Raw genomic sequence first — 12,612 nt, forward strand, 5'->3', positions numbered from 1 at the left:
TTCGTGCCCCTCGCCGGCAGCGCTGGCGAAGGGACCGGGAAGGGACCCCGGCGGCAGCGACGGGACCGCGCTGGGGCGGCGGGGAGGGACAGGTGGCCGCGGGCTCGGAAGAAGGACCGTAACGAGGCGCCGCGGACACAAGATCCTCTTTGTTCGGATGTTACTGAAGTAGAAGAGTGGCTGCGGGAGAGGTCTCGGCACAGCTGCCTGAACTCCTTCCCTCTCGGAGATCAAAGCCCGCCTTTCTAATTGCGGCTTTTATTGCACTCACCCGAACACTCGCCCGCTGTCCCGGTGGCTTTGGTGGGGGACAGGTGTTTTTTAACACGCGTGCCATCACGGGAGATTAGCGGATTTAAAAGCGTGCCCCGAGAGACACGGCGGTGCATCACGCTCCTGTTAAAAGGAGGGATGCTGAGCCGCGCAGGGAGGTTTCTGCAGGAGCGTCTCCCTGCCTGGCACGGGAGAGGCGTTCCCCCCGCCAGCCCCAGCACAAACTGGGAGGCCAAAGGAGGAAGTCGCTGGGTTCACAACGTGAGCCCCGTGCATCCCATCCTGCTGAAAAGGGCAATGGCTGGAGAGGGGCTCCTGCACAGGGATGCTCCATCCTGCAAACGCCCCAGCTGAACCAAGGATCATTCGCTCCATCCCCCAAATGCTCCCTACTGCACTAGGGACCCTCCCCAATTCATACCCTCCAACATCCCTGTTGGACCAGGGACCCACCTGCTCCATTCCTCAAATGCCTCAGCTGGAGCAGGGACCCTCCATCCCCCAATCACCCCATGCTTGACCTGGGATTGTCCCACTCCATATCCAAAAATATCCCATGCTGGATGCTTGATCCCCCCAAACACCCTACAAGCGACCAGGAATCCCCACCCTCTCTTTATCCCCTGGAATTTGGGGGCTTTCAGAGATTTCCAAGTGAGGGAACAGCATGGTGGGGGAACAGCCAAGAGAAGAGCTGTTACATTGCTCAAAGGTACCGAAGCTCTTTGCCACAGAGGATTAAAATATGTGGAGAGCAAGAACTGCTGGCCCAGGAGCCAGGGAGGGGACAGAAACTTGGCTGAGGATCCCGGAGAACAAAGCAAAAACAGGAAAATGCACAGACAAGCCTAGAAAGTCATAAAAACAATGTTTAGGTTAAATACACAGAGGGTCTCTTATCCCCTTGGCAGGTTAAGAAAGGGCAACTTTTGCCTCCAGAGCCTCTGGCAGAAGCCATCACTCCTGGTTACTCACAGGGAAGACAGGAGGAGGGGGATGGAGGTGTCCAGGATGGACCTAAAGGAGCTCGGCCATCCCCAAATCTCAGCTCCAGGGGAGATTTGCTCCGGAGCAGCGGCAGAAGGACACAGAGCCCCATGGGCAAGGACAGCTGGGTGGACAGCCCTCGGCATCTCCTGCCACTCTGGTCCCTTTGTGGTCTCCTACACATCCTCCAAGCTCCTCAGCCTCTCTGATTTAGGATTTTTTTACCTTTACTTCATAGAATCACAGAATTATAGAATGGTTTGGAAGGGACCTTAAAAATCATCCAGTGCCACCCCCTGCCATGGGCAGGGACACCTTCCACTAGCCCAGGTGGCTCCAAGCCCTGTCCAGCTTGCAGGAATGGGGAAGCCACAGCTTCTCTGGGCACCCTGTGCCAGATATTTATACCACCATGCTGGAGTATCAACCTGTAGAAGTGAGACCTCAGGTTTGAGCTGAAAAATCAAGGATGAGGACAGCAAAAAAAAAAAAAAAAAAAAGGAAAAAGTAATATCCCAAATATCCCAGATAGCTCCGTGTTTATTGGAGTTTAAACCAACGCCCCTATGGAAATGCAATAGATTAGAAAGCTTGTTTGGGGAAAAAAGCAATGATAATTTCCCATCGGCCGCTCGCCGCTTCCTTTTGTGGGCGCAGCTCCTCGAAACGAGGCGTTTTCCCCTTTGATGTCATGGAAGGAAATAACGTGTTTGGATCCAGATTTTCCTCAGATCAGCCCAGCTAATGCCAATCAGGCTGTTGAGGGAATGGGAAGGGTGTGGAGAGGTTCAGCTTGACCCTTTAGCACCGTTCTCTTTAACTTTCACATTAAATTACTGTCCTATTGTTCCGTACCGCGTCTTAATTTCCCCATCATAAGTCTTTTGTTCCCCTACAAAGCTTTGGAAGCAGATGAGAAAGGGAAACCACTTGCAACACATCTTTCCAGAGGGTACCTCCAGATCAGAGGCAGCAGCACATGGAAACGACTGGGAAAATGAAGCGCTGTCACGAAATCTCTGCTATTTTTCTTGCAAATGCCTTGGTATTGCTTTGAAAGCTACATGGGACTGTCCAGGATGGCAGAACTGGGATCCATTTCCCTTCCTGCATTGAAATTCATGCGAGGCACAAAGGTTGCTGAGATTTTCCTGCCATCATCACCAGGAGCTGAACAAAAATCACATTAAATTTACTTTACACTTCTGCAGCAGCTGGCAGCCACGTCTTTAAGTGCTTTTCAAGCCTGTGGGCCAAAGAAAAATCAGGATGCTGTCAAGTCAAGGAGCCTTCCTGTTAATTTAACGTGGTTAGCTTTGCCAGTGGGATAGATTTTCCAACGTGCTCAGCTGTTTTATGAGTCTGGCCTCTGCTTTTGGTGTCTGTATTGAGGAGAAACTCCTGAGTGAAATAAATGACCCTGTGGTTTTCTGGGATGCTGGCTCAGGCAGACCCCACCACTGTCCAGAGATCCTGGATGATGCCACCATACTGAAGTCAAGCTCCAAATGACCCCAGGAACATCCTCCAAACCTCCCAGATTTACAACAACCCTGAAAATACAACAAATTTGCTGTATTTTACCTTGGTCACTTAAAACGAAGTGCATATTGGAAAAATATGCACTTTTCCATATTACGGCATATTGGAAAAGGAGGGTAAAGAGAGAGGGAGGATGTAGCACATGCCAAGGAATTGCTTTCCAGAGAGGGGCTGGTGGATTTGGGAGGCTCAGCTCAGCACACCGGGAAGCAACACTTCCTCTGTTGTTCCAAAAGCAAAATGAAAATCAAAATGAAACAACAAAAAAAAGCTGAATTTTCCCCCCAAATAGGAAGAGTCTCTCGGGTGGAAAGGGCAGTGGCACGTTTGGACGTCCAGATTCCTTGGGTTTTTAGGCAGTTTCTCTTGCAGCTAGTGCCCTCTTGAGGAAACCTCTCGTCTATTCCATTTTTTACAGGGTTTTTTTCCCCCCCGCCACAAATGAAATGATCTCCCGGCAGGGAGCAGGAGCAAAGTCAGGGGCTGCGATTCTCCCCAGGCCAAACACAGCCAGCGGTGCCAGGGACCGGCTCACGCCTTCCCAGCTGGACTCACCAGGAAGGAGGATGGCATCGGGATGTGAGATTGTAGCGCCGTGACACTCCCCCCGCCCCCCAGGAGACGAACCCTTCCCAAATCAACGTGTTCCCGGTGGCAATCCAGGATGCTGTGACCCCAGCCCTGGGGAAGGTCTCCCACCGGCATCATCACAAGCTGCCGCCCGCTTTGCTCCCCTCCTCGCCTCCCGAAAACACGGGATAATTGGGAACGGGAGCAAAAGGTGAGGACAGTGCTCCTCTCAGATGTCCGAATGTCAAAGCGACGCTGGCACAGAGCTGGCGGCAACAAAGGGCCGTGGGGATCGATGCGGCTGGCGGGGACGGGAGCGGGATGAGAGGTTGTTTCCCGGGAAAAGTGATGCCTGAGCCGGCGGAGCAGCAGTGCCATCGCCTGGAGCCCACCTCCAAGACGCTGTGCCTTGGGCAAATCCCAAAGCGAGCACAAACACGCGTTCGTTGTGTTTTTTCCACAGCCAAGACCTCTCCCGGAGCACGGGGACTCCACGGCAGAGGGATCAGGATTTTCACCGCACTTCACTTTTTCACCCCTCTAAAGTGTGGAGAACACGTGAATTTCGCATCGAGGTGGTGCAGCTCTTGAGTACAGCTTGGGAAAACTCCCGGCACGAAGAATTAATGGTTTGGGGAATGATTTTTAGGGCAGTGCTGGGGATGGAAGATGGTGGGAAGCGCTAGGGTCAGGCTTCGTTCAAGGAATATGGGGCGGAGGATGACGGTGGAAAGCAAATTCGTTGTATCAGAAAGCAAAGTTTCGCAGAAAATGAGCCCCTCGGGTTAACTTTACCCCAAAAATATGAATTTACATCTGTGGCCCTGGTAATTACACAGATTTGGAGACAATCCTGTCATTTCCCATCACTTATTTTGCCTCAAATTGGGCTGCAAACGCATCCAACCCCACTCCAAGCCATAAACACGGCTCCTGAGCCTTATTCTGGGGAAAGACGGGCAGGGCTGGGGGTCCTGGTGCTGGGTGGGACCTCACTGGGGATGAGGAGCCATGGAAAGGCCATGGACGAGGGGTGGTTCCACCTCCAAAATAGCACCTGTGCTGTTAAATGCCATTTTTGCATCTTGTGGGCTCTTTTACAGGATAGAAGCGCAGATACAGATGCTTCGCCGTATATATATCGAATATTTATTGCATATATATATTGCAGGTGTGTCAGGGAAGGTTTAGGCTGGATATTGGGAAAAGGGTGAGCTCTGAACAGGCTCCCCAGGGAATGGGCACATTCCCAAGGCTGCCAGAGCTCCAGGAATGTTCGGACAACGCTCTCAGAGGTGCAGAGGGTGGGATTGCTGGGGTGTCTGTGCAGGGCCAGGGGCTGGATTTGATGATCCTTGTGGGTCCCTTCCAGCTCAGGATATTCCATGAGCTGTCTCCAGCAGCGCTGTTTGCTCTGCAAGCGGGGGACTTTACAGGGAACAAACATAAAGAAACCCAACTGTAAAACTACTTTTAAAACCCACCAGAAACAGGCATAGAGCTGCAAAAACACTTCCTATCCCTTAAGAACATCCCTTATGCACACGCAACGTGCAATAAGGGACGGAGCGTGCCCGACTCACGCGACAAGTACAAAGAGAAGACTGAAGGCGGATCTCCGACTTGCACGCCAAACACACGCAGTTCTTTTTGACGACACGGGAATTCTGCTTATTACACAGAAAGAACAGGACTTCAAAGGGCTTTGATCACCGCCACCCTCACAAACCGCGCGCCGCCCTCAGCCCCTCACGGCCCTTGGCCACGCCCCCGCCCGTGGCCACGCCCCCTCCCAGGTCCGCCCCCCGCCGTCCTCCAGGAGCACAGAGAGGCGGCCGGAAGGTGCTGGGGGGGTGGGGGGGGGTGTTGCTGGCGACGGAAGTGACGTCAGAGAGCGGGCGCCTGATGAGGGCGGGCGGCGCCGTGAGGGGAAGATGCCGGTGGCGGTGATGGCCGAGAGCTCCGTGAGCTTCAGGCGGCTCCTGGAGCAGTGCGAGACGCAGGAGCTGGAGGTGCCGCGGGGCGGGGGAGGCCTGCGTGTGCGCGTGTGAGGTGGGGAGGGTTGAGTGTTTGAACTTACCCCTTGGGCTCGCCAGAGAGCCCGTCAGAAACTCGCAGCCTGCAGATAAATGAGTATTGCCGTATAACTATTCACGTCGTTTCAGAGGGAGTATGAGGGGGAAGTTTCTGTGTTTCCGTCTTTCTCGTGGCTGAGAAAAGGAAAATACTGATAAGGGAGGTGGAGCTCTGAGCCAGGCTTGGGGAATTGCGCTTAGGTCGAGTTTTATTGTGGCAGCTCTCACAGGAAGCTTCCTCCGTGTTGTTTCACATTCTGTTGTTCGCTGGGTGCCCGAGCCTGGCTGCAGGCACTGTCAGGGAAATACGTGGCACTGCCGTGATGGTAAAAGCCCTGCCCAGGTGATATCCACGCATTTCCAGCGCTTTTCTAAACGTGGAGCTCCTGCATCCCACTGCAGTGATGCAAAAGCGGGGCAAACTGTGACTTTTCCTCTTCGTGAACTCCTGTGACCCTGATTTTAGGTATTGCTGCCTTAATTGGCTTCCTGTGAGTGCTTGCTGCCTTGCCTCTTGATAAAAGGCCTGAAGCCTTATCGGAAATCTTTCTAGCTTTTAAATTATTATGGACTTTCAAAACGTTACAGCTTTTCTATCACTCGTTTGTTTCCTCCTTGTGCCATTTGTGAGCTCTGCTGGGAGTGTGGCCGGGGCCGAAGCTTAGCTTGGGGTTTTTTGGAGGGCCAGAGAAGCTTTACTGTGGTGCAGTGGCCTGAGCTGAAGGTAAATGAAGTCAGGGGTGATTTAATTTCATTTTCAAACCAGCTGCTTGTGAGGAGCTGCAAAGCCAGCAGCTGCTGCTCTCATGAGCGTAAGAAAAGAGTAACGGAAGATGTAGCCTCGCTTTATTTAATTAAAAATTGCTCAGGCCTCTTCTGTGGTGTGAAAAAAAGAAGAAATCAGTCCCCTTGGAGGGTTCAGTTTACACAAGAGTTGGCTTCCTGCTGTGTTTTGTATCGCACCCATCTTAAAATCTGTAACCCGAGAATCTGCGCTCGTTTTCAGGCCCCCGGAGGAATCGCCACACCCCTCGTGTATGGGCAGCTTCTGGCTTTGTACCTGTTGCACAATGACATGTGAGTGGCCTGTCTCAATCTGTGACACTGGCTTTGTCACCAGCACGGTAGGAGTGGGTCGTGTGATTAACAAAACGCTGTGTTTACAGAGAAATAATAATAATAACAATAGCGTTCCCGGGATTAAGTCTCTTTCACCCCTTCATCTGACAGGAAAACTATTCTCCTTTGCTCGCTCTTCTGTTGAACTGTGGGGAAATTTAGGAATAAAGTTCCTTAAGTAGTGGAACTGGCTCCACTGGGAGGTGTTAAACATTTCAGTGTTTTGTTTTGTAGCTGTTCAGGGCTGCATTTGTTTTGGGTTGGATTTGAGGCTGCTCCCTGTGTTTAAATTCCAGCAGGGTAACTCTGGACTGTCCATGTTAAAAATGAGGGACACTGTTGGCTTGAAGGAGCTAGATCTGCAGGACTGCAGGGAATTTGGTCTCGGGGGTTATTCCGTGTCCCTGTGTGAACTTGGTGCACTAAACTTAGGGTTTTAGTGAGAAATTGCTTTCCCAATCTGGTGTTAATTAACAATTAATGAACTGTTTGTCATGTTCCGCCAGTCCAGTGTTGTCTGCTGGAGAGCAGCTCTGTTTTTCTACTTCAGTATCAAATATTCCTTCCTAGAAGGAATATTTTAAAGCACTGAGAGTGTTCATTACAGCATCTGAACAAACCTTGTGGTGTCTCTTTGCAGCCTTTGGTGACTGAGAAGTATTTTTAACTTATATTTTTCTTCATTTTTTTAGGAATAACGCACGTTATCTCTGGAAAAGAATCCCTCCTGCTATCAAATCTGTAAGTACTGAGCCAAATTCAACTCAGAAACCTGCTGTGTTTGTTGCACAGCAATGTGCTCTGAAAATCTGGGGGTGGAAATGGGTTGATACATATGGTCAGTGTAGAGAATATTCTTCTGGATTAACACTTTGGGGGTTTTTTTGGTCACAACAGGCAAATGCCGAACTTGGTGCAGTTTGGTCAGTGGGCCAAAGGATCTGGCAGAGGGACTTCCCAGGAATCTACACAGCAATCAGTGCACATCAGTGGTCTGAGACTATCCAGCCAATCATGGAAGCACTCAGAGGTACAAACTGAGCTTGGGTGGGGAGCAGGGAATTGCCTGGAATTATTTCTGTCTGCTCCAACACAAGTAGACGAATGGTTAATTGTGAAAAATCAGAAGCAGTCAGGAAAACTGTTGCCAAGTCTTTGTATCAGGTGTAAATAAAAAGCTCATTACAAAACCTTGTAGCAACAAATAAATTGGCTTTAGTAGGATTTTGTTTCTGTATATTCTTTGACACTGGAATTTCATAAACCGTGTGCTTTGTTCTGTAAGAGCAAAACAGACCATTAATTACCACGTTTTATCAGACTTTTAACCAGTGATTCAGGGAACTTGGCTTGGCATTTCAAAACCTTGTAGCACTTACAAGAAGGTTTTTCTGTGAAATGTGACTTCAGGCAAATGTTTTCTGTCCTCTGTAATGGTAACATGCAAATTCTTGCTGCTAGAGGGCAGTGCAGACTGCTAAAAAGAGGTCTCCTGCAATAACAAATTCTCTGTAGCTTTAGAAACAACCGCTTTTTAGATGCCATTAATTGTTAACTAATCAGATGCAGAGCTTCCTAACGTGTTTTATGTACTGGTGGTAGAGCCCAGGATGCTGCCAGCTGCATTTGGAGGTTCAGTGTGGGCTCTGAGGGGTTTTGTCCCGGCAGAGAACAAGTTGTCGTCTCTTGCTGCTGACTGTGAACTGTGGGAAGGGAGGGGGAACTTCTGAAGTGCCCACTGAAGGCTGGTGGTGATTTTCCAAAGGTGATAGAATTGAGGAAATGTTCTCCGATTTCCCAGCCATGGAGATGAGTCTCTTGTGTCCTGTGTTTCTCTTTCCCTAGATGCAACCAGGAGACGAGCCTTTGGACTGGTTTCCCAGGCTTACACATCCATAGTTGCAGATGATTTTGCAGCCTTTGTTGGCCTTCCTGTAGAAGAAGCTGTGAAAGGTACTTGGCATTATTCCCTGAGTAATTTTTGTACTGATGATGAGATCAGAGAGCTCTAAGTGATGATCACTAAAAATGTACCTACAAATTCTGAATCTGGTAAGTGATTGGGCAGTGATTAGAGAAAAAAATCTTGGTTCTGGATAGCGCTTTGATTTTTTTAAAGTTACTTGCCACTAGTTATCATTGCTTATTCACTCCTTGTGTATCTTACAAATGCCCAAATGCCTTTCCAGGTGTGCTAGAACAGGGCTGGCAAGCAGACTTTGCAACTCGCATGGTGATGCCCAAAAAGCCAGGTAGGTGGAGCTGTTACTTCATCAAACATTCAGCATTTTCTAGGAATTAGCTGTTAAGTTTTTAATTACAGCTTTGCACAGGATCCTATTAGATATTTTTGGACACTCATGCTGCTTATAAATGCAGGGCCATGTATAACACGTGGGGAAGTACAACGTCTTGGGTTTGGTTTGGACTTACAAATAGTTTGGATTAAGATGCATCCTCACATACACTTGATTAAACAAAAGCAGACAGGATACGCTGTGATTGCTCCCTCTCTTCCTCCTCTGCTGCTGGCTCTGCCTCAGTGGAACACAAACTGGATGACCTCAAATGACATGGCTCAATATAATAGAGATGAGTAAAAAATAGATCATCTTGAACCTGAGTTGGTTTTTTTTTCTTCAGGAGAATTAGAACTTCTTTTTAGGCAGGGATTTAGTGAATCTTTGTGTTCTGATGAGCTCCAGTTGTTGGTATAATTTCCTTTGCTTTTAGAGTTTAAATCTTCTGGATTCTTCACTTTCATGGTGTTGATAACAGAATATCTGTTCCTGCAGAGCTTGGTCTGCAGAATACTTGGCGCTTTTTTTTTTTTTTCTTTTTTCTAAAGCTGTACCTGTGGCTGGCTGAGGCAAAAATAAATACTAAGCTATAAAAGCAGGGTGAAACAACTGCTCTTAAACTGCTCTGTGCAGCTCTGGCAGAAGGAGCCAAATTACAGCACATCCAAAAGGGCAAGATCTGCTAGACTCAGAAATGACACATTTGTACGGGCAGAGTTTGAGGGTGTTCAGAGCCCGTAATAGACAGGTGCCAGGTGTTGAAATTTACCCGTAAGGCACAAAGCCAACCAGAGCCCTGAGATTTTTATATGATCAGGTGGGGTGTTTGTGGACTGGTTGCAACACATGCAGAGCTTAAAAAAACTGGGAATTACTTACATGTGGGTTTTTTCCAAAAGTGAGTGCGGGAACTACTGTGCAGGGAAAAGAAAGAGGCAGGAGGCTCTTTTGAAGCAACTACACCTTGGGTATTCTGCTTTTCAGTTATAAAGCAAGGTGTGATGAATAAACAGGTTCAATTTAATTACCTTTTGATCTGTGGTTTGCTGCATAGAACTGTTTAAAACTGTTCCACTGGCCTAATTTCTTACGGTTTTTTTTTCCAGGTGTGCTGGAAGCTTCCTTTAATAGATTTATTCCTTCATCAGGTATTTTTGTTTATATATGTAATGGATTTAGCTAAACTTGCATTAACAGTGTCACCAGCACCAGGAATTGAGTCCTAGAGAAGTTAATGTTCTCACTGGCCCCTCCAAATTTAAAAACAGCAGCCCACCCCAATCAGGTGCTATGTAAACTTGCTTCTGCGTTTGTCTTCTCACTCCCTCATGGTTTAAGAAGTGCCTGAGATTCCTGAGGTTCCTACTTCTGAAGTCCTGTGTGTTCTGGTGGTCAGATCACCCACTAGATTTGTTTGGGGTCTTCAGAATGGCAGCTTGCAAGGGAAGGAGAAACCAGAGAGCTCCAGGAGCTTTTTTCTCAAGTCAGAATACTGTCAGCCTTCATTATTCAGACTCCAGTGTGTGCAGAGAAATTCTGGAGGCTGCTGGCAAGTGCAACTTGTTGCAGCAGTTTTTGTGTAACTCTTGGACTACTGAATGGTGCAGATAACAGAAAAATTATGTCAACTGGAGCTGGAGGAGATACAGTTAAGATCTGCCCTCAGAAGGCTGTTCAAAGTCAGATGCATTTAAATTTTTTCCTTTACTGTTGTGATGGATGGTATTGCTGATGGATTTGCATTTTAGATTTCATTAATGATCCATTCGTTTTATCTTTATAGAATCTGCTCCGGTCCCACCAATTCCCAATGAACAGCAGTTGGCCAGATTGACTGACTATGTGGCTTTCCTGGAAAATTGATCACCCTGCTCCCGTGTTCAGAACAACTTGGGAATCCTGTGTACTGACAGTTTTAGATCTAAGGTTTATTTTATTCCGTATCTGTTAAACGTTGCAGCGTCCCCCACTCAAAAGTGTGAAGTATCTAGTGTATGTCAGCCCCACTCCTGTTTTGCCAAAGCCCAGCTAGCAGTGAAACAATCCCTTAACTCCTGCAATATTTATTCAGTAGGCACACAGCATACACAGCAGTATTACATAGTACTTTTTTGTTTGTTTTTGACTCAAAGCAGAGCCTTTTTCAGGTGTGTTAGAAATGGAGAAGAAACAATTCTCTGGTGAGTAGTGCAGTGCTTATCACAGACCTATTGCATGTTGAACTAGAGGACAGAGAGTGGAAGACTGCCATGCCTGTATCTACAGAGAGCAAATATTTTGATGAAAGTGAAAGAAAACAATTTTGCAGTAACTCTTGCAAGTATTTTTGTGGCATATTTATCATTGATTTTTTTTTTCTTGTTCTTTCTGGATTGTTAAATCTTCTTGTTCTGATACGAGAAATTTCACATCGGGTATTTTTATAGTAGAATAATTGTTTAACAAAGACAAATCGACACTTGGAGGAAGTATTTTGACTTTTGGAAGGTTTTTTTGAGTGACATAGGACACCAGATGTTTTCCTGGGTAACCCTACACCTTGAGACCTGTCATGTCTTGCTCTGTTTCAGTACACTGGGCCAGAATCAACAAGAAATAACAATTCTTACCTGTCTTTAAGCTTTCTGGTTTACTTTTGCAGTGACTGGAGAGGAATTTCAAGGTTGGAGTAGGAGCAGAGCCCAGCTGGGAGGAGGGCGATGCATTGTGCTGCAGTGTCAGTTTGAGGAATAATTCTCTCTGTCAGAGCACTGCTCTGTTAATCTTTGAGCTGAGAGTGGATTTTGGAAGCAAACGTGAATTCTGTAGCCATTTGTGTTCCGTTGGTAAAAAGGCTGTGGAGTGGTGCTTTGAAGGGCAGTGCATGTCTCCATTTACTTCTCCCCCGTCTCTGAAATCCTGTCCAGAGGCTCCACGGAAGCTGGCGAGTGTGCCCTTGTGCTGTGATTGGTATTCCAGTGTGCACTGCCTACTGTACATTCTCTTGGTGAGGGGCTGTTAGCAGGGAGGATTTACAAACTGTGCTCTGCTGCCTTGAGAGCTCCCTTGATATGTAAACACTTTCTCAAAATTACTATTTATTTGAAACCCACCTAAGACTTGGATTGCTAAATTTGTCTTCAGTGATATTAAAGAATATGTTTACACTGACCTTCTGCACTTGACTTTTTAAATTTTCTGCAGAATGCAGGTCTGGTTTGGTGAGTTTTTTTAATGAATTCTTACTGGCCTAATTTGGATAGGGCTAGTTAAGGATTATTGCAATATTTTGTGCCTCGACAGCTTTGTGTGCAGCAATTGTATGGTGTTGTATTAAAAAAACCCACTGGTACCCTCCAGATGTCTTGAAATGTTCCTTGGTGTAAGGTATTTGAAGAGCTGAATGAAAATTTCCCTTCTGTGTTTGTATTGTGCATTTCTGCACCTGTTGGTAGCACGGAGCCCTGCTTGGAGAAATGAAAATTAGACATGATTAAAGGATTATTATGTACCCAATGAATGGTAATAGGAGAGGAGCAATGTGGACACTGGTAATCTGTGTCTGTCTCAAATCTAGTATCAAATCTGTGTCAAATACAGTAAGTTTGACTGCCCTGTTCTAACAAGTTGATAACTTTGGGATTTCTGGTCTGCTGTAAAATTGAAGCTGGCTTTTAGTTTTGGGTGATGCATTAACTCATACCTTGCCTTGAGTACTGTGTTCCCAGCCACACTTCTTGCCTAGTGCAGATTTGGAATCCAAGCTG

At 47.3% G+C, this 12,612-nt stretch overlaps 2 protein-coding genes across 2 annotated transcripts in view; one reads left to right on the forward strand and one right to left on the reverse strand.

Moving 5' to 3' along the window:
- Positions 1-12,612, reverse strand: part of LOC116446882 — a 781,927-nt gene that overhangs the window by 741,058 nt on the left and 28,257 nt on the right. The gene's annotated exons all lie outside the window — the stretch shown is intronic.
- Positions 5,250-12,204, forward strand: COPS8 (COP9 signalosome subunit 8). The gene is made up of 8 exons (XM_032115333.1): positions 5,250-5,384; positions 6,454-6,524; positions 7,259-7,307; positions 7,464-7,596; positions 8,412-8,519; positions 8,756-8,818; positions 9,973-10,014; positions 10,650-12,204. The coding sequence occupies exons 1-8, from the start codon at positions 5,307-5,309 to the stop codon at positions 10,727-10,729; spliced, it is 624 nt and encodes a 207-aa protein (XP_031971224.1). The 5' UTR covers positions 5,250-5,306; the 3' UTR covers positions 10,730-12,204.

This window comes from Corvus moneduloides, chromosome 7, assembly GCF_009650955.1.
Source record: "Corvus moneduloides isolate bCorMon1 chromosome 7, bCorMon1.pri, whole genome shotgun sequence".
NCBI lineage: Eukaryota > Metazoa > Chordata > Aves > Passeriformes > Corvidae > Corvus > Corvus moneduloides.